Genomic DNA, 22894 nt, shown 5'->3' with positions numbered 1-22894 from the left:
TTTCTTTTATGGGGAGGATCTATAACTAGGAATTGCCACTTAAAAATAAGAATTTGCTGGTTTAAAACAAGATGAGGCAAATCTTTCTCTCAGATGGAATGGAGTCCTTGGAACTCTCTTTTTGAATTGGCTTTGGAAGCAGAGTCTACAATAATTTTAAGGCAGAGGTAGATCAATTATTGGTAAGGAAAGGGGTGAAAAGTTCAGGGTATGTGCAAGTGCAGATTTGAGATTACAATCTGTCTATCTATGATCGTGCTGAGCAGACTTAAGGGGCAAAATGGCCTACTCCTGATTCTTAGTCATATGTAATTTAAATCTTACTTTGCTTCAATATAGCTAAAGTGCCACCTTCAGTTAATGAGAAAAATTGCATTTAATTGCTCTAATTGTTGAAATTGTTTAATTGTAAAAAAAACAACTGCAGCTCACTGTTTTGTTAAAGCGATGTCACAATCGAAACGTGATCTACACAAGTTTGTGGGAATGGAATGGCTGTTCAGAATGTGTTTTTCTCCAACCTTATGATTCAAAGAGAAATATCTAGCAACTACTAACTATGAACAGTTTTAAATTACTTGATAAAACAACCAGAGTCAAGGTGAGAGTTTTTCAGACAGCTAGTTATGATCAGGAGTATGCTACCTGAAAGGGTGGCAGAATTTGAAAGTAGTTTTTTTTCGTAAGGTAATTGTTTAAATACTTGAAGGGGAAGCATTTGCAGGGGTCTTAACCGATAGCTCTTTCATTGATTTGGCTCAAGTACGATAGGCCAAATGTTGTCCTCCTGTGCGACATCATTTCATAATTCTCTGAACAGTAACACATTCAGTCTGCCCGTAATTGAATCCAGTATGTGTAAATTGCATCCTGGGATCCTTGATCCTGAGGAAGACCCACTGCTGTCCAGCCAAGTGCCTGAGTGTCACTTAATCTGGTGGGCTTTCCCAAAAAGAGGGCTCCCGCAGGCTGCGGTGCTGGTAGATGGGACAGTGTCACCTCCATCAAGTCCAGTCCCATAATTCTAAGATTTGCATGCAATTTTGTCAATTCTTCTCAATCCTTCAAAATTGTTAATGCAGGTATTTAACAATTTTGAAGGATTGAGAAGAATTGACAAAATTGCATGCAAATCTTAGAATTATGGGACTGGACTTGATGGAGGTGACACTGTCCCATCTACCAGCACCGCAGCCTGCGGGAGCCCTCTTTTTGGGAAAGCCCACCAGATTAAGTGACACTCAGGCACTTGGCTGGACAGCAGTGGGTCTTCCTCAGGATCAAGGATCCCAGGATGCAATTTACACATACTGAGAGCAGCTATCTCATCAGATCAGGTATTGGGCCTTTGAATGAGTGGTTCCTCACCACATCTCCCATGACCCCACATGAATTCATGCATGGGTTTTCTTGACTTGTTCTCTGGCAACTGGGTTGCCACTGGGTTAATACGTTGTATTTGTAATTTCAATGAAGTAATAACAAAGTAACAAGGCACTGTTGTAAAGGATGGTTTACAAATTTAGAAAGATTAGAATGTGCTGATATTTGTGTATCAGGTTCTCAAGCTCAAGTTTGATTAAAATATGGTTATAATTTGTATTTAAATTGTTGTTTGCTCCTCTCATTGTAAAGCTGGAAAGATGGCCTTGCACTCTGCGCGCTCATCCATAGACATCGTCCTGACCTTATTGACTACTCCAAGCTACGAAAGGTCTTCTGTCTGATTGACAGCATGCTAATGTGCATTATATGCAGCTTGTTTTTATTGCATGATTGTGATTTTTATTGTCCTTCATTAAACAAAGTGGATGGTTTTGCCTACTGTACATAGTCAGCTCAATCTCATTTCCAAAGGTTCCTCAAAGTAAATCTTGAATGCTTTAGCATTTTCGCTTACCTTTAAATTATATATGTCTACTTAATTCTACGTAACTGCATAAATCACTAGTTTGGTGATAAAATCACTTGTAATGTGACAACAAACAACTAATACTGTCACTTCTGCAGAATTTTCCATTTATCAGTGTCTGTTAGTTCAGGGATGTTGTGATTTTTCCCTTTTTATTTATTTCTGCATAATATGGCAAAGCTAACGGTGCAGATTGCAGTTAATACCCTTTGCAATCAGTTTGTGTTTGGGTGAGCTTACCATGGATGTCGCAGTATAGCAGATTGTAGGGATCCTATGATTCCATCTATGTGGGGATTCAGTCCAACAAGTCCACACGGACCCTCAGAGTATCCCACCCAGACCCATTCCCTACTCTCACTCTACACTTCCCATGACTAATGCAACTAATCTACATACCCCTGAACACTACAAGGAGTTTAGCATAGCCAATTCACCTAACCTGCATCTTTGGACTGAGGAAGGAAACCGGAGCACCTGGAGGAAACTCAAGCAGACATGGGAGAATGTGCAAACTCCACACAGTCACCCGAGGCTGGAATTGAACCTGGATCCCTGGCACTGTGAGGCAGCAGTGCCACCCCAAGTGAAAACTGAATTATAATTGCATGCACAAATCAAAAATATTAGACGTACATAGCATTCTTGAGGAGAAAAATTGTTTGGAAAAATATTATTTCTGATCAAAAGGTTACATCCAAAACAATAAATCGTCTTTTTAAAGGTGCTAAATGATCTTTTTAGCACATTCCCAGCATTTTCTGTTTCTGTTTTGTACTTCCAGCTTTTTCAGGTTCCTTTTTTTAATAATTTTATAAACTGGGTTATTTGTCATTTATAATCTGTAATACTTGACCATGTTTTTATTTTCATCCTTCTATTTCAGAACAGTCAGATTCTAGTAAATTAGTATGGGTTCACAGCAGGAAGTTGACTTTTAACACCCCTGTGGTGTGTGCATCTCATAGCACTGTTCACCTTGAGAACTCACGTAGGGATATCAGGGAAACTGAATCCAGGCAAAGGAATTCTATGTGCAAAGTTGCTCTGTGCTTGTTGAGTATAAGGGCCATTTCGCTGTTAATGAGCAGATAAGCTTGAATTTATTATCACCAAGAGGCGGACGTATTTTATTCTTGAATCTGAACTTTTAGCTCAAATCATTTTCCAACAAGAGTGACTTTCTATGGATGCCCTGCTCATTTCTTAAAAGACTATTTGACGAAGAGTTCAAAGGTTACCTTTGAAATTACATCTTCTGCCTCAGAAGGTCTCTATATGATTCATTATCAGAAAGGACCAAACACCTTTTGTTTCGAATCAAAATTGTTATCGCCTTGTAAAACTTGAGGGTATGTCAAACAGAACAGTCAGGCCCTGCTTGATCTTAAATGTCCAGGTGGGGAGACTGAAATTTATTTGCAAGCTTCGAGTGCATACCCCCAAATATAGATAATCCAGTCAATACAATTTATAAAGAAGTCTACAGTCAACTAGATGTATGAATAGGGATTCTCATACATCACTCTGACATCAACAGTGGGCATTTTGGGCCCATGGTGACCAGAGCCGGTTTGTGTAATGTTATTGATAGATAAAGCCCAGCAACCTTAACTCGCTTCTTTGTGAATAAATTACAAGGAATTTGTCTGTACTGTGTATTAATTATAATTTGAAAGATCATTATTAATGTTGTAATTAAGAAAGAAAATTATTCCAGCTGATTCACTCTCCTGTCTTTTTTCTATACCATGTTGCAAATTGATTGTTTGTCTTTAATCATTTAGTTGTATCAGGCATTGTATTACATCCTTTCTCTTCTCTCTCTCTTAATGCATGCATTCTGATGTGTCTTGTTGGCCCATTGTGGCTGGTTTGGTGTTGCCTATGCATGTAGCTGAAAGAATGGATGAGCATTTAATGCCAAGATTAGAATGGTGCTAGAAAAGCACAGCAGGTCAGACAGCATCTGAGGAGCAGGAAAAATCGATATTTCTGGCAAAAGCCCTTCATCAGGAATGAGGCCAGGACGAAGGGCTTTTGCCTGAAACATCAATTTTTCCTGCTCCTCTGATGCTGACTGACCTGCTGGGCTTTTCTAGCACCACTCTAATCTTGACTCTAATCTGCAATACCCACTTCTGCCTAGAGCATTTATTGCCCTCAGACCTAAACACAAACCCGACCTGATTGATTATAATATACTGCAAGAGTTATTTAGTATACACCTGCTTTATAGATTTTTAAAAAAACTTTCATGTTGCAAATTGAAAAAAAACAATCTGCTAAGAATGAGGTAGATTTTAACATTGTGCTTCAATACAAAGGTGAACATTGTTAAAAGTTACCTCATTCTTGGTGATTTATAATGTGCCTTGATGTAAAACTGGTCACTGTAAATCATCTTCATTTTGCCTCTTCTGCTTTAAATTTTCATTGAAGTCAAAAGGAACAAATTGCCTCATCTTCTACTTAACATTTATAATGAATGTGAAGATGGCAATCAACCGGACACAAGTAAATCTAATCCCACAAATGCAACATTGCTTACATCACCATTTAGTATTGTTGTAATTTATCATTGGTTGAGTAATGTTGCCATTAAGAAAACTACAGATTATGATGCACGTATGGCCAAAGTTCATTCATTCTCCATCCCGGTTAATTTCTGCACTTGTTTCTAGTAAGCATCTTTGCAGTTGAAGCAGATTTTTGTTAACTTGCTATTCAGAAGTGGTGTTACTAGGGACAAAGAGTATCTGTTGTAGGTATTCATAAACAAGGTATAACACACTTCTAGTGTACATGGGACTCTAACTCTGAGGCACTATGACTGTATACATAGTTCCTTATGTCAGCAGTGTTACTTAAGTAGTTGCTAACTAAAACCACAGTTGTGATTTGTAAATGTTGCACGTGGCTAGCATTATGGCTTTTTTCTACTTACTATTCAAGTAACAAAATTAGAGATATATGACTGAATGTAGATACTTTAATTTGCTGTCAAGACTCATTTTTGTTTCCTAAATGTAGGATGATGCCCTTTACAACCTGAATCTTGCTTTGGACATTGCAGAAAAAGAACTGGATATTCCCAAGATGCTGGATGCAGAAGGTAAAGAAGTTTTGAAATTCTTCTTGTAATCAGAAAATTGGAATGAAAATATAAACACTGCCTAAGAAATTGGACTTTTGTTTCCATCTTATTGTGCCCATTTTCTGTTTTGGAAAACTGGCTAGCAATAATTGGAGCGGGTATAGGACCTTACCCACTTGGGATTTTTCTTTGGTCAATTAAGCTGATGAGGCCATTAACAAGAGTTATGTTTTTCTAAAAAAAAAACTTCTGAAAATATTAGTGCGGAAGCTAGAGGAGCAGAGTGTTGTCTTCACCCAATAGTATTTGCAGGTAGCTTCTTTTAACACATTTCACTGAAGTCCGTACACTCCCAGGTGCCGATACTTCTTCCCATACCTAGTCTTGCCTTAGAACTGCTGCTGCCAGTTGAAGGAGAGAAACTATTTCACCTGGAGATGGAATCACGAAGAGGCTGAGCACAACTTTAGAACTGGAGCTAAGGCTTTCGGGGTGAATGTCAAGAACCATTTGCTGACATCAGGTCCTAATAACTATGGCTGTAAGGAGGCCAGTAGCAGATCCTGGAGCCCATGATTTCTGTCTCCACCCCAGCCTGATGTAAAAAGAAATTAAAATCCGGATTGCTCTTTTAACAAAAAGTTGTTAAGAGTAAGTCAAATAGAAATTTCAAAACCTATCAAAAGATTTTTTTTGAATGGTGTGACAGGGTTGTAGGACTGGATTTTTGTTTCCATGTACCCATTTGCTTCCCTTCTCTCTTTCTGGACTGCTGTCAATGATAATACATCTAAGATTTTTATAAAAAGCACAGAAAATATTTAGAGGAGTAATTTTATTTTTGTGTCCTGCCGCCTTCAAATGCTGGAGTAATAAAAATAAATGCTCCTTAAAATAGACCCATGTTATTTTTGCACTTTGTTGCAATAATGCCCCTTGCCCCAAAACATTGTCCAAAAGCTGATGGTTGATCTCACGTTGTGCAATCCTGATGTATCTTTTTATATGGATGATGCATTGTTTGCTGGAGAGCTTCTATTCCGCTGATATACTTAGTGGAGACAGTAGAAAAATGTTAGCATCCTCGTAACAGCTTGTCTTGTTTATGTAGAGTCTTCCTTTTCAATGGTGAGTGTACAACCTAAGCAGTTGGCACTGATCCATGCACAATCCAGCATTATATGAATTATCTGCTTTTATTCATAGTCATAGAGATGTACAGCATGGAAACAGACCCTTTGATCCAACTCGTCCATGCCAACCAGATGTCTCAATGCAATCTAGTCCCCACCTGCCCGCACCTGGCCCTCCCAACCCTTCCTATTCATATACCCATCGAGATGTCTTTTCAATGTTGCAAGTGTACTAGCCTCCACCACTTCCTCTGGCAGCTCATTCCATACATGTACCACCCACTGCATGGAAAAAGTTGCCCCTTAGGTCTCTCTTATATGTTACCCCTCTCACCCTAAACCTATGCCCTCTAGTTCTGGACCCTCCCCCATGGAAAAGACTTTGTTTATTTATCCTATCCATGTCCCTTATGATTTTTATAAACCTCTATCAGGTCACCCCTCAGCCCCCAATGCTTCAGGGAAAACAGTCCTAATCTATTCAACCTCTCCCTGTAGCTGAAATCCTCCAACCCTGGCAACATCCTTGTAAATCTTTTCTGAACCCTTTCAAGTTTCACAACATCTTTCCAATATTAAGGAGACCAGAATTGCATGCAATATTCCAACAGTGACCTAACCAATGTCCTATACGCAACATGACCTCTCAACTCCTGGATTCCATACCTGACCAATAAAGGAAAGTATACCAAACGCCACCTTCACTGTCCTATCTACTTGTGACTCCACTTTCGAGGAGCTATGAATCTGCACTCCAAGGTCTCTTTGTTCAGCAACACTCCCTAGGACCTTAAGTGTACAAGCCCTGCAAAGATTTGCTTTCCCAAAATGCAGCACGTCCCATTTATCTAAATTAAACTCCATCTGCCACTTCTCAGCCCATTGGCCCATCTGATCAAGATCTCGTTGTAATCTGAGGTAACCTTCGCTGTCCATTACACCTATGTTGGTACTAAGGTGGCATTCAATTTATTTCTGGGTGGAAGTGTAGGTGCACATGTGGGTTTCAACTTTCTCAATACAAGACTGTAACAGAACTCAATTTCTCCCCCAGTCCTTTCCAGAAATTAATTTGTTTTCCCCACTTCCACGCAGAAATTGGGTACAAGATGATAAGTTTCTCATTCTTAACTTCAGTAAACTTTCCTTTCATTAGCTCAAGAAAGTTAGTATACTTCTATAGCCACCTCACCTGAGATTCAGCTCAGAGAATCCCTACAGTGTTCAACCCAACAAATCCGCACTGACCCTCTGAAGAGTAAACTACCCAGACCCATCCCCCCTGACTAATGCACCTCACCTACACATCCCTGAATACCTATGGGACAACTTATCATGGCTAATTCACCTAACCTGCATATCTTTGGTTTGTGGGAGGAAACCAGAGCACCTGGAGGAAACCCAGGGAGAATGTGCAAACTCCATGCAGTCAGCTGCCCGAGACTGGAATCCAACCCAGGTCCCTGGTGCTGTAAGGCAGCAGTGCTAAACACTAAGCCACTGTGCTGCTGATACAAGAGATAAAATCGGAGATCTTCCTAAATAATATGCTCAGTATTTTTTCATGTATTGAGTGTGGACAGTGAGTAACTGCATTTGGATTTGGGAGGAGGTGGGGAGATGAGTGGAGGAAGACTGTTTTCACAATTGTTTCCATTTAGACATCTTTAGAAATTTTAAGTATGAGTACAGCTCAAAGTTACCATTACAGGGTATCTGGGAGTATTCTGGAATGGGTCTGCTATCATTTTTCTCCTATACTTGTGATGTACGTAGCAAAGCTGTTCAACTCATTAGTTAACTTGTAGATCCTGCATGTCACCTCCAAATTTCTATAAATTACTATTATACTGCATGTTTTATTAGTTTATGTCAATTCCGGTCTGTAGCTTGGTGATTGTTTCTGTTTTGAACCTGATGAAGTTTCAGATTAGTATTGTATATACCATTATGTAATTTCTTGATGATGATGACGACGACGATCCAGTATTTACTCTACTAATTGGAATCTTCACAGTGTGTGCTGACAAGCTATACTCTCAGTAAAATGACCGCAGGCCTGGAATTCATCATCTACAATTAAAAGTTCTCAACTGCATTCCAATTCCCATTTGGCTGTCATGCCAAGGAAATGCAGAAAGCATAGATATCCTTGATTCTCAATTTCTTGCGTTGAACACTTTTATTTAACTTAATGATGGTATTTGATTTGTCCAAGGTTTTCTTACCTAGAATGTTAGTCTGTTATTAATTTTGGCAAATTTATAAAAAGTAACAATTTTCTTTCTAAACAGACACTGTAGATTCAGGAAGACCTGATGAAAGGGCTGTTATGACTTATGTTTCCTGTTACTACCATACATTTGCAGGTGCACAGAAGGTGAGGTCAAAAACTATGGACAGCTCAAACCTTTACACCTCAACCTTCTGACTTCCAGCTTCTACATCTAGCATTGTCTGAATGGGTCATATTACCTTTTTATGTTTCTAATCACTTTTTTTTTCTTATTTGAATCCTTTATAGTACTGTAATTCCTTTCTATCACTTGCTCTGAGGTTGGTTCTTTGGTTTCTTCTGTTATGGCAGTTGTCAGTATTAAGCAGTTACCTTGATCAACAAAAAGAATTCCTTCTGATATAACATACACTAGAGGTCTCTTAAAAAAGCACTGTTGGGTCAGTTAACATCAGCATTTGTGTGCGTATTTATTTATATATGCATATACAAACTCATACATTTCCAGAACATTCTACAACTTTATAGAAATTTCTTACTGAAAGATACACTGTGCAACAATAGAGATTTCTTCCGAAGAGGCCTCTCTAATGAAATAAAGGCTATATTTCACTTCATTTATTAATTTTAGCAAAACAGCAAGAATGTAGGTGGGGAAATGCATTTGCTAAAACTAGGAAATGGACAAAATTACAACCCCACCATCCTTCCAAAGGCAAATGTGAACTGTTGCTTTCCATCTTGTTTTTTCTACCCCTGTCCTTGTGCTTTCCCCCCTCACCAGATATTGTGAATACACCCAAACCTGATCAGAGGGCTCTTATGACGTACGTTTCGTGTTTCTATCATGCTTTTGCTGGAGCAGAGCAGGTACTCTAATGTTGTGTTGTCCCAATTAATTTTGTGCCAGAGAAGTGTTCGTTTGTTTGCATGAGAGTCGTGCCTCATCTGATAAATTGATGGCCAGATCTTGATGTTTGAACAACTGTGTGGCTGTGCCATTACTAACATGTTTTTGTGCAATACAAAATAAGAGGTGGAGACAGAGTTAATGCAGTCATTTCAAAATTTGGAATTATTATTTACAATACTCATAGAATTTCAGCATTCTAACACAAGAATTCAGATCAATTATAAACATCCTTCAAGGAACTGTTGTGATAGTTTGCTGAACAGATGAATGATATAGTGTATTATTCAATTATGCAAATCAAGAAGACCCTGGGTTTAAACCCTCTTGTGCTGAACTGAATGATCTCATCATCATATTAGTCGTATTAGTACTTTAATTGATCTCCGTGAACTTTGGGGAGGAGGGGTAGGGAGGCAAAAACACCTGCATGTAGCCATCAGATGAGCTCAGTAGCACACAGTCCTGATGACGTTGATGGATGGCCAAGCAGTAATTATTTGTCTCAGTCCTTAAGTAAAGAATTAAGCAATTGGTTGAAGTTCTAGAAATATGTCCTAGTGAGAATTTTGATTAGGAAAGTTGAAAAGGATAAACAGGAAGAAAAAGACTGAAGTGAAGTAAAGGAAAGGGAGATGGAGAGGAGGAACTTGGAGAAATCAGAACAGGGATAGGCAAAATGAGAGGAAGGAGGGACAGAAAAATGAAGGGGAGGTGAGCAATAAAGCAAGACAACTAGAAATGCTATTCCAGTGGCTAAAATAATACACAAGGGGATTGAGTGAGCTGCAGAGCACAAAAATGCTGGCCATAATGAAGTTCTATCTAGGGAACCTTGAATTCTCCTGGAACCACCTTAGGAATGACGTTTGAAGAAGAGAGAGCAAACCAAAGCAGAGCTTGTCAATACTCCCGCACTCGTGCCACCATGCTACTCCTGCCACCATGCTGCTACTCCCACTTTGAGTTGCCAATGGGACAGGATATAGAACCAGTTGGAGGCAATTTGTTCCCAAATTTGAGCCATTTTTCCAGGGGTGCTTATCTTTCAAAATGATGTGAAAGTTCAAAACTTATATTAAAGTGTTCAGATTGAGAATTGCAACTCTTGTAACTAAATAAGTTGGACATCAAAATATACTGGAAAGACGTGTAGTATGTATACATGTGCCATATTAATATTTACCAGCTAAGAAAATGTAGCATTGCCAAGACTTTTCATTTATTGACTAACATGTTTGTGTTGGTTTACATTGTTTTCATTTTACATTCTAACATGGTTCAAATATGGTACATACATTTTTCATTGCATTTGATCCGTGGAAGCTTTAGATAAATTTGTAATCAATAAATTTTGTTTTGCTCCATTTTTGAAATTTTTTTGGTGATTTTCCATTTCTCATAAATACACAATGGTTCAACAAAGCTACTCACTTTTAAACACTAAATTGTCTTCATGAGCAGAATGCTCCAATTACATTTTATGTTTTGTGCACATGTATCTTTGTCTCAGATGCGGTTTATTTCTGATTATAGGCTGAGATGGCAGCCAACAGGATTTGCAAGATACTGGCAGTGAATCAAGAGAATGAAAAGTCAATGGCAGAGTATGAGAGGCTGGCCAGTGAGGTAAACTCAGAAACACTCTGATATTAATAATTGAAATGTTTCCCTTTTCCTTTACCATTCATTCAACAGAGTTCAGATTAAAGTATTGGCCAATGCTAAAACTGAAAGGAAGAATATTGTAGTTTATAATCAAAGCTTTAACCACACTTGGAGATGAGAAGCAAGTTGTTTTAGTTCAGTTGGCTGGATGGCTGGTTTGCAATCCGTGACACTAGTGTATGTTCAATTCCTGCACCAGCTGAAGTTACTGTGAAGGACTCTCCTTAACCTCTCCCCTTATCTGAAGTGTGGTGATCTCAGGTTAAATCGCCACCAGCTGTCTGTCTCTAATGAGGGAGCAGTCCAAAGGTCTGGTAAGACTACAGCAATTTTAATTTTTTTTTAAACTTGAAGAGAACAAGCATAATACAACTTGCTACTAAATGGATGCCGATCTGAGCTACATTACTTTTGAAAGCCAATGAAATCAGGAGGATATTTAAAAAAAAATACAACTTTTACCTGGCTCTGTTTTGCTACATTGCTATAGTTGGTCAGAGCTGCAGTGTCAGACATCTGAGACTCTTTGTTCTCTCTCCCTTTCTACCGCATCACTTGCCATACCCAACTATTTAGAACATCAGTAGTTGAAAGGGAAAAGGCCTGAAGAAACCAGGAGTTCCGGAAACTTATAGAAAAACCATACAAAAATATTCCTTTGTGTCAGTCTCTTGAGCACATCCCTTGTTGTCCTTGTTATATTTAATATTAAAATGAAAACTTCAAAAGTAAGAAAATGATCTGATGGAAGAAAATTAATTTGGAAATTGTGTAAAATAATTTTGATGTCAGTATGTTTGCATTAGAAGGTGAAAGGACAAACTGGGTGATGTAAAATATTTGATTCTAAATGATGAACAAAAAAACTTTTGAATATATTCTCCTGTTCTATCATCTTCCCTCCCATTACAGCTTTACAATAGTGACTGTGCTTCAGAAATACTTAATTAACTGTAAGCCACTTTAATCAGTCTTAAGATTGTGTAAAGCTTTATGCTGATCCAAGTTTTTGTCTGGCTTTCTGCCTTTCTGTCTATTTTCCTTCAATATGTTAAAGCTTTGTCTCCCAATTAAATTGTTCTGTGAAAGATTGAAATTATATCCATGCCCAATTGTGTTTAAATAAAACTTTGAATGTAGGAAATTGAAAAAAGTGTATTTCTATTGTTTAAGTATATGTCCAGGAAAAATAGCATACCAGTGTGTATCAATAGCAATAATTTCTCAATCTTAGAAAACATAGATTCTAAGCATTTTTCTCACTTCTGTCAGAAAACTCACTTTTGTATGGTTTCCATTTCCAGATCATAGGTTGGAGATTAAATAGTTAAGTTGAAGATGTCTGATACATTTTTCCTATTTCCAATTATTAAACTCTACTTGTTTACAAGTCTGTAGGTTTAATCTATTTTATTTGCGATTGGATTCCGAAGAATGTGTGAACATGAAGGGAAAAGTTTCTCGTACTACATTGAACGGGGAAAGTAATCCCATAGGTATTGGAAATGGTGGAGGGTGAGTGTAGAAATAGGAGTTCAGACAAACTCCTGTGAATATGCAGAATGATTCTAGTTAGTAAATTTGTGTTCCTATCCCTGTTAGTTGCTACAATGGATTAAGAAGACCATCCCTTGGTTGGAAAATCGATCTTCTGAGAAGACTATGCAAGCAATGCAGCAGAAATTGGAAGATTTCCGAGACTACCGTCGTTTGCACAAGCCTCCCAAAATTCAGGAGAAGTGTCAGTTGGAAATCAACTTCAACACTTTGCAGACCAAGCTGAGGATCAGCAATAGACCAGCCTTCATGCCCTCTGAGGGAAAAATGGTTTCAGTATGTTAACTAAAATTCTTGTGGTAAATTTGTAACGTTATTAAGGTGGTTTTGTAAAATTTATCTACTACACTTGTGGCCAGAGCCTTTTATGGCCTTAGCAGTACATCTCTGCTTTTGTATTTTAGCACACTCAAAATGAATGTTAACATTATATTTGCCTTCCTAACTGCCAACTGAACCTGCATCTAAAGAGAATCCTGAACCAGGGCTCCTAAGTCCCTTTGTGCCTTGGATTTCTGAAGCCTTTCCCCATTTAGAAAATGGCTTATGCCTCTATTCTTCCTACTAAAATACATTAATCTCTCACTTCTCTACATTGAATTACAACTGACACTTCTTTGCCCACAGCTCTCGCTTGTCTAAGTCCTTCTGCAGCTGCTCCACCTCCTCAACATTACCTGTCCTTCCATCTATCTTTGTATAATCTGCAAACTTGGCAACAATACCCTCAATTCCTTTGTCCAGATTGTTAATGTATATCGTGAATAGTTTTGGTCCCAACAGTGATGCTTGCAGAACTCCACTAGTCACGAGCTGCCATCCTGGAAAAAAAAACCTTTATCTTGACTCTCTGCATTCTGTCAGTCAGCCAATCCTCTACCCATGCCAGTACCTTGCCCCTAACACCATGGGCTCTTATCTTATTTAGCAGCCTCCTTTGTGGCATCTTCTGAAAATCCAGTAGATGACATCCACTGGCTCTCCTTTGTCTGACTTACTCAAGGTTTAAAACTGTACAAAAATAAGCAAATCATGATTGGAAGTATATAAGCATGGTCAAAGAGGTAAAGATAATAGTTGAGATAGGGAATAAGAGATTCGCATGGTGTTTAATGTTAAAATACTGAGCTTTCTCACATGGACGATTGGCAGATCCAAATGGGAAAGGAAGATCCTAAAATTTCTCTTGTTCAGTGATCTATTCAGGTTTGCCTTAATGGATTCTTGTGAATGTACTTGTGCTATGGTCATAGTTGATTTATGATGCAGAAGGATAGAGCAAATTAGAAAAAGATCTGATTCTTCTAATTTTTATCCAGGACATTGCAGGTGCTTGGCAACGCCTTGAACAGGCAGAAAAGGGATATGAAGAGTGGCTTCAGACAGAAATAAGACGATTGGAACGATTGGATCATCTGGCTGAAAAGTTCAGACAGAAAGCCACAACTTATGAAATGTGGTCACATGGTAAGGCACCACCATTAATGTGACAAACTATGCCATTCATGTGTTTCCGTATTGTCAAGTTTTATATTGGTTCCAACAGCATTATTGATCAGTCCATGGAGAATACGCATGTTAGAAGTTTTTAACTAATTATTTTACTAAAGGATAGTTTCCTAGTTTGCAGTCATAGTCAATTCTTTGATTTAAAAAATACTGATTGGGCATATTGTTTGCCATTCCTTTGTCTATCTGTGTTTCCTCTATTCCAGTCTGCCTGTGCTTCCAGGTACCAATTTATAATGGCCACTCCAACATTAAATGAAATAAAAAATCCATCAGGAGAGTTAAGAAAATAGTTGGATCCTCAGATACTTGAGCCAGTTCCGCTGTTTAATAAGATCATAGCTGATTTGATTACTTCACAAGTTTGCCTGCCCCAATAAATAATTAATTAGTCCTTATCTCAGACTTAAATGGGTGATGCCTTATTTTTAAACAAGTATCCCTATTTCTAGACTCACCCAAAATAGGAAACATCTTTCCTACATCTATCTTGTTAAGACCTCTCAGTACCTTATATGCTTCAATAAAGTTACCTCTTATTCTTCAAAAGTCCAGTCATTACAAACCTAGTCTATCCAATCTTGCCTTAAAGCAACCTGCGCATTCCAAGTAATAATCTCGTAAATCTTCTCCGAACTTCTTTTAGATTAGATTACTTAGTGTGGAAACAGGCCCTTTGCCTAACAAGTCCACACTGACCTGCCGAAGCCAACCCACCCAGACCCATTCCCCTACATTTATCCCTTCACCTAACACTACGGGCAATTTAGCATGGCCAATTCACCTAACCTGCACATTTTTGGACTGTGGGAGGAAACCCACGGGGAGTATGTGCAAACTCCACACAGGCAGTTGCCTGAGGTGGGAAATGAACCTGGTCTCTGGCGCTGTGAGGCAGCAGTGCTAACCGCTGTGCCACCGTGCCGCCCACTACATTCATGTCTCCCTTTAAGTAAAGAGACTAATACTATTCACAATTCTTCAGATGTGACCCCATCAATGCCCTGTAAAACTGAAACATGACACCCTTGCTTTGGTATTCAGTTCACCTTGCAATAAACAATATTAGCTTTCAATATTATATAAAATAATAGAATGTAATATTCTATTAGCTTTCCTAATTACTGGTTTCACCACAGACTAACCTTTAGTGATTCATGCATAAAAACGCCCAGATCCTTCTGCATCTTAAGAGCTCTGCGATCTTTCATGATTTACATAACATGCTGCACTTTTATTCTTCCTCCCAAAATGGACAATTTCACATTTTCCCACGTCATACTCTATTCACCAGATTTTCTCCCATTCACGTAGCCTATCCATAATCTTTGTAGCCCCCTCATATCGTCTTCTCAACTTACTTTCTTTACTAAGTTGAAACCAAAATAAAGACTATGGGGAACTGCAGCAGCTAATTTGCGCACACAAGATCTCAACCAATAATGAGAGTCTGTTGGTTGATAACAGGAGAGAACTGATTGTCTTTGAAAATACTGTATGATCTTTTCTGTCCATGTTGGCAGCTGTTCTGCGATTGCAATAGTTTTTTGCACATACAACTTATCCCACCTCAATCTTCCTCTTGCTACTCCCACACTAAACCCTATTGGCAACTCAGCTGTGACCAATGCAACAGGAGATACACCAGTGTGTATAAATGATCTTTTGATAGCTTACGATCTGTTAAGAATCAGTAGTGGTTCAAACAGAAGTAATTATTTTTTAAAAATAAAAAACAGTACAATAAATCTCTTCCAGCAAAGGAGATTGAAGGGAGGTATAATGGAAGTGTACAAGATTGAAAGGTTTAGACAAGCAGTTTTCAACTGGTGTGCCATGATGACTGTCCAAGTGTGTTGTGAAATTTTGTACAAAGGTAATGAAAATCAATGTTAGACAAACATTGTTTCATCTTAATGTTCTACTCAATCAAAATAATGCCTCAAAATGCATGAAAGTTTTAATCATCAAGTTAAAAGCATGGTATCGGTCTTTTTGATTCTAACATTCTAAATTAATATAGCCAAAGGGGATAAAATTGAGATGATGGAGGAAACAAGTGGGTATACTGCAAAATTGTTTCTTCTTGAAGTGTGCCATTTATTCAAAAGGTTGTAACAGATTGTACAAAAGCTTGGAAACACATGTAACATGCCCCTCCTGCAGGAAATGACAACCTAACCTTTTTAACGTGAGAGTGGTAATAAGAACTTGCCTGTGAGGATGGTGCATTCAGAGACAATGAATGATTTTATAAGGAATTTAGATAACATGAGGAAAGTAAATTTAGCAAAACTGAGGATCAAGCAGGGGAATGGGACTGATTTGATTGTGTGACAGAGTTGGCAGGACTTGATGGGCTGAACAGTCTCCAAGCGTATCATAAAGAAGAAAAATCACAAATTAAAATAACCCATCTTGATCTTTTTTTAAAAGGAATCTTGAACTAAACATTTGAAATGCTTTGAGGAAAAAGTTAACTGAATTAATATAGATTCTTGTATTACCCAGGGAAAGACTATACTTTGATGCAGAAAGATTATGAATCTGCCTCCTTGACTGAAGTGCGGGCTTTACTGAGAAAACATGAGGCATTTGAGAGTGACCTGGCTGCACACCAGGACCGAGTGGAGCAGATTGCTGCCATCGCGCAGGAACTGAAGTATGTTCCATTTGCAGGCTGACGGCTGATGACACTTCATTAATATTTGGCTTCCAAACAATCATGTACTGTGTAGCAATTCCAAATGATAGTGACCAAGTTAAAAATAAAGCTGAAAAGGTTATTTTAATTGCCATTACTTCAGGATAAGGATTGTACTCTAAGTAAAGTGTTTAGGAGGAAAAAGAAGACAAACCTCTTGTATATTTTTTCAAAGTTATAAATGCATAAGTACCACCTCATTTGTCAGTAGGTTTTATTATTATTCTGACAGCACCATTAATACGTTTTTCAAAAATAAATTGAAGATTACATTGATAGAAGCCATGGTAATGACATTTGGGAAGGACCTACTTCAAGCCCACTACTGCATTGTAGAGGGATGCGCTCTGCTCTTTCGTGGCTGATACATTTCTCAGAAAAATAACCCGGTTGTTCTTCGTTAACTGAAGAAAGTGAGAGTAGTGACCCTGTCAGCAGCAATGGGACACTCTCACAAGCCATTCTGTGTGTTTTCTCATGAAAGGTATTACAAGTGGTTGAATTCTACTGATTGTTTTGATCTCAAATCTCTGGCATCAGAATATCAAAACAGCAGCTGTACTTAGTCACCAGTAGTGCTATGAGTAAGAGAGCAGTATAATCTGAAACATTGTCCTAAGAGATGTCTAACTAGGATTTGCATATGATCATAAAAGCTACATAAATGTTAAACAGGGACTAAAACAGCTTTTCTCAAACATTTTCAGGAGACCATTAACTCTTTCAAAAAAAATAAAAATAAAATGCTTTTAGAAAGTTGTTTGGGAGGGAAAATAAACAGCCCTTGCGTCATCTTCATTCTAACAAGACCAAACATCTCTATGCCATTTATTCCATGCTTTGTTAGTTTGCCAAGTACTTTCTCATTGCAATAGATACAACCAACAAAGCAGTTTTCAAACTAGAAACATGGTTTGGTATAAATTGGGACTCCAGCCATATATCTGTTCTGTCATAAAGGTTGCCTATTTCTACTTCAGTGATGTTGTCAACTCCAACTTTGCCTCAGTTCATCTGCTGCTGACATCTTCAAGCATAGTTCTTTTACTTTAGACTTCACTGCCCTAATATAGAATAAGAGAACAATACAGCGCAGAACAGGCCCTTCGGCCCTCTGTTGTGCCGACCTGTGAACTATTCTCAGCTCGTCCCCCTACGCTATCCCAAAATCATCCATGTGCTTATCTAAGGATTGTTTAACTCTCCCTAATGTGGCTGAGTTGACTACATTAGCAGATAGGGCATTCCACGACCTTACCACTCTGTGTAAAGAACCTGCCTCTGACATCTGTCTTAAGTCTATCACCCCTCAATTTGTAGTTATGCCCCCTCGTACACGCTGACGTCATCATCCTAGGAAAAAGACTTTCACTGTCTAATTCTCTGATCATCTTGTATGTCTCTATCAAATCCCCTCTTAGCTGCCTTCTTGCCAATGAGAACAGACCCAAGTCTCTCAGCCTTTCCTCATAAGAGCTTCCCTCCAGACCAGGCAACATCCTGGTAAATCTCCTCTGCACCTTTTCCAATGCTTCCACATCCTTCCCGAAATATGGGGACCAGAACTGTATTCCAAGTGTGGCCACACCAGCGTTTTGTATAGTTGCAGCATGATATTGCGGCTCCGGAACTCAATCCCTCTCCGAATGAAACCTAACACACTGTATGCTTCTTAATATGATCCTGACCGGTTTCTTTTCTTCTACCCTTCATCAATCTAGTCATCCAAATCCTGTTTCCTATGTCCTAATTTGCAGACCCATTCACCTATCACCCCTGTGCTCATTGATCTGCATTGCCCCTAATTAAGCAGAGCTTTAATCTTTTACATTCAAAGCCTTGTTTTCAAACCCCTTCATAGTCTTGCTCTTACATATCTTGGCAAGCCCCAAAGCCCAGAGAGTACCTGCACTCCTCCAATTCAGGCCTCTTGAGCCTCTAAGATTTTAATTTCTGCACAATTAGCTGTACCTACAAAGGTTTAGCATGTGGAACTCCCTCCTTAACCCTGTTTCCTCCTTCAAGATGTTCCTTTTAAATTGAACATTTTTATCCAAGGTTTAGGCTGTCTGTCCTAACATCATTCCATGTACCTCGGTCTCAAATTTTGTTTGTTATTTCTATGAAGTACCTCAGGACATTGGCAGTAGAAAGGACTATGGGGATGATTAGAAAGTGGTAATGTTACTGGCCTAGTAATTCAGAGGCCTAGATAAATGTATGGAGTTGAGTTCAAATCTATTCATTATTCAATCTAGAATTCTAGACTTGTTAATAATCCTGCTGGATTGTTTAGAAAAGGAAATCTGCTGCCCTACCTTGCATGTGACTCCAGACCCATTTCTGATGAAGGGCTTTTGGCTGAAACATCAATTTTCCTGCTCCTGATCTGTGCTTTTCCAGCACCACTCTAATCTTGAATCTAATCTCCAGCATCTGCACTTCTGTCTGCTCTCTGAAATAGCCTGCCAAGCCATTCAGTTGTAGGTAGATCACCACTATCTTCTCAAGCGCACTTAGGGATGAGCAATAAATGCCAACAACACACTTATCCCAAGAATGAATATACTGCACTTACGCAGAAGAGTACCATCAGGAAACTGTATTAAACTATAAACATTCAGGAGCTCCTTTCATAATTTCATATTGACACATCACATGGATTGCAGCAGTTCCAGAATGGATGAATAAATGATTCTATTGTCACAGATATCTAGGAAGAGACAGTGAAAAGTGAAGGCAGCTCACCATCATCACGCCAAGGAAAATTATGAATGGGCAATAAATGCTGGATTCCCATGAAACAAGAATCTGAAGTACTAGTCACAGCACATACAACACACCACATATTTACTAGATGCCTGACTGATTAGAAAATGTCACTTGAACAAAACTTGCAACAAAAAACTTCATCTTGATTTTCAACTTAGCATTCATGGTTTATCCATTTTTCTTTCTTTACCCTCTGCCCGTGAGCATCTTTCCTCATCCTTGTTTCAAATGTGGTGAAGAGCCAAACATTAAAAACTGTAGAATGATCCATTTCCTGCTCAACAACAAATGCTTGTTCTTAATGCTTGCGTATATTTGTATCAGTAGTGCCATAGGCTAATTTGATAGTAAAACCACAGGAAATAAACAGGAGATTTAGGGCAACTTCTGTTCATCCTACATCATCAGCTATAAGTTTCCCTCTGAGTCTCGCACCATCCTGACTTAGAACTCTATAACTGAAAATGTGTTGCTGGAAAAGCGCAGCAGGTCAGGCAGCATCCAAGGAACAGGAGAATCGACGTTTCGGGCATAACCCCTTCTTCAGGAAAGAAGGGCTTATGCCCGAAACGTCGATTCTCCTGTTCCTTGGATGTTGCCTGACCTGCTGCGCTTTTCCAGCAACACATTTTCAGCTCTGATCTCCAGCATCTGCAGCCCTCACTTTCTCTCTTAGAACTCTATAACCCTACCTCCACTGACACTGGTTCAAGATCTCTGGAATTCACTTTCGAGTAGTCCTGAGAGTCTGTCTACATTCAGAGTTGCAGCAAGATGGCAGCTCTTCACCACCACCTCATGAAAACTTAGGGATCAGCAACAAATGTCCTTTTCAATAATGCCCCACATCCCATGAAAGAACAAAAAAAACTATTTTCCTTGATATTCCCTTTCACGTTACATGAGCAGGCACACTTTTATATACGATAACCATGAAGGATTCAAAGATTGAAGTAGTTACAAAGCCTAAAAAATAGGATGTAATGCTTAAGATTTCCTGGGATATTGAAATCTAGAATGCTTAATTTCATCAAAGTAATGTACCATCTGTAAGTTTGATTGCTGTGAAGATCTAAGAGCTAAAATGTAATTATGTGTAAAAGGTAACTGGTCTTGTGAAAAGAAATAAAAAATTTAATAATATACACCACTAAAAACAGAGGCTACCAAGTGTGGAAATGAAGGTCAAACCTAACAGTTCCAAGAAAATCTTAAAATGCTTCAAATATAAAATTTAGCAGATATGGAAAAAATGGATTTTTTTTTTAGAACTTTTGACCACAACATTGAATTATTTGACCAATTAGTTGGGTTTCTTAATGTTAGTGATTTGATTTTTCAGTGTTTATGTTGCTCAATGCCTTCCAATAGAAGGAATAAGTCATGAATGTCTCTCAAAAGTATATCTCCCATTTACCTTGTGCACTTCAAGCAGAGCCGTGTATGCTAGATATTATGCCTTGCATTCCCAAGTATATGCTATATGGGAAGAAGCCAGTACCAGAAAGCCACTACAGCATCCAAAACCCCACTTCAATAATGCTTATAAACATGACGTAAAGGACCTGAACACAAATTTTCACATGCAAGACTTAAAGGAACAACAGTGGAAAATGGTGATTTTACCTGTGGATCAGTTTATACCGACACCAGAATTAGTTGTTTAGCAATTTGACAGAAGGAACCATTGCCCAAAAGAGGACCCTACAATGACACCTGATAACCATCTCATATTAAATTTAAATGCAGTTTGGCAGTTAACAGTCAGTCATCATCTAAATGATGCATTTTCCATTGGTTGGCAAATGGACTTTGATTGTTGCAATCAACATGTTCTTCTCATACAGTACAAAAATATTGTTCCCACTTGTCTGTATTTTTGCAAATGTCCTGATGAGTGCAAGACAAAGTTTTGACAAGCTGTCTTTTCAGTTACATTCATAACTGATATTTTTTTTAACATAGATATGCCACAATGTATGAATTATGCATCTGAAAATGTCCCAGTAGCCAAGAGTACACAATAAGATAGCAAGCTTAAATGTAATTTCATTGTAGTTTTGAGATGGTATGAACCTTTTCTGTGCTTATCATCTTTACTGTCGGTGTTTGTGACAAAAGATCATTTTCTAATTGAATAATGGAGCAGCTTTGGAAATGAATGCCCATAAGTGGTCCTATTTTCTTTGTGACTGCACAATTAAAATTCATGCATTTTCACTCTGAAGCAGTTTCAGGTTTGCAATCCTAATTTATTCAAGATTTTTGTTAAGAAACTGATTTTCAGACCAATGTGAGGTTTCATTTTGGAGCAGGGTATATCTAAAATATTTGCAGGACTAAGAAACTGATTGATATAGCCACTTTAAACTTTTGGTTTATAAAGTAATAATTGGGAGTGGATTCTAAATATAAATCTATTGCTATAAATATTTAGCTGATTTCATATAATATTGAATAAGGCACTCAATTTAGAGCTGGTTGCTTTATTACAAAAAATGAATGATAACAATTAATCAATTTTCTTGACTTTGCCTTGAAGTGAATTGGATTATCACAATGCTGCTGAAATAAATGCAAGGTGCCAGAAAATCTGTGATCAGTGGGACAATTTTGGAACACTCACACAGAAACGAAGAGAGGCTTTAGAGGTGAGATATATTTTAATAAAAAATAAGTGAATGAAGATTAAGCCCTGAATAGTATGCTTAATTATACCTTGTATATGAGGGGTACAATACTAACTACATGAACATTTTGAGGCCGATGATTTTATGTCAGCAAATTTAAGTGTACAATTAATTTTCAGGTTTCATGCAGCTTTAAGAGGTGTATATTCTCCTGGTCTTTTTTTAATGAAGATAGATGAAGTCAGACGTGCTAAGTTGTCTGTTCCAAGCTAAAAAAGTAAACTGCTTACAAGGCCTTGATTTATTTTCAAGTTGGAACTATAGAAGTAGCATGAATGGATGGAGTCAGACTTCCATAGAACCAGGGTTTTAGTTTAGCTTTCAGTAGCTGTTGGCATTTTGAAATGGTCATACATACTTCTGCAGCAAAGTGCTTGAGTTCTCTCTCTAACAGAATTTTCTCTTGATGTTCTTTTGTGCTGGACTGGAGAAACGTTGCATGTGAAACAATCTATTCCACTAAATTTGCTTTTGCCAAGGGTGTGTTTATGGAATGTTACTATATTGGAACAGTTGCTGGTTAGTAGTTTAAAAAAAGCTATTATTCTGTTAAGTTTTCCAATAGAGTTAAAGTTAAACAAATTCTTCTTTTTGTTCGTATTGCAACTGTAGAGTAAAAATAAAATGTGTATTGCTTAAAGTAGTGTAACCAATTGAATTACAACTGGAACATTCTTGATATATTTGAAGGGGATTTGGTTTAGTC

The 22894-nt window shown here is 38.1% G+C and overlaps 1 protein-coding gene across 3 annotated transcripts in view; it reads left to right on the top strand.

Annotated features, from left to right (window-relative positions):
- Positions 1-22894, top strand: part of LOC122552694 (alpha-actinin-2) — a 109207-nt gene that overhangs the window by 62966 nt on the left and 23347 nt on the right. For all 3 annotated transcript variants that reach the window (XM_087991234.1, XM_087991232.1, XM_087991233.1), the window contains exons 6-13: positions 1636-1714; positions 4946-5027; positions 9163-9248; positions 10825-10917; positions 12559-12789; positions 13833-13980; positions 16534-16684; positions 22041-22149. In XM_087991234.1, coding sequence (XP_087847360.1) covers positions 1636-1714; positions 4946-5027; positions 9163-9248; positions 10825-10917; positions 12559-12789; positions 13833-13980; positions 16534-16684; positions 22041-22149 — 979 coding nt within the window. The remainder of the gene's footprint in view (positions 1-1635; positions 1715-4945; positions 5028-9162; positions 9249-10824; positions 10918-12558; positions 12790-13832; positions 13981-16533; positions 16685-22040; positions 22150-22894) is intronic.

This window comes from Chiloscyllium plagiosum, unplaced genomic scaffold, assembly GCF_037043375.1.
Source record: "Chiloscyllium plagiosum isolate Xiang-an unplaced genomic scaffold, Cpla_swu_hap1 HiC_scaffold_10, whole genome shotgun sequence".
NCBI lineage: Eukaryota > Metazoa > Chordata > Chondrichthyes > Orectolobiformes > Hemiscylliidae > Chiloscyllium > Chiloscyllium plagiosum.
The sequence above is the reverse complement of the archived record's forward strand: the minus strand, read 5'-3'. Positions and strand labels throughout refer to the sequence as shown.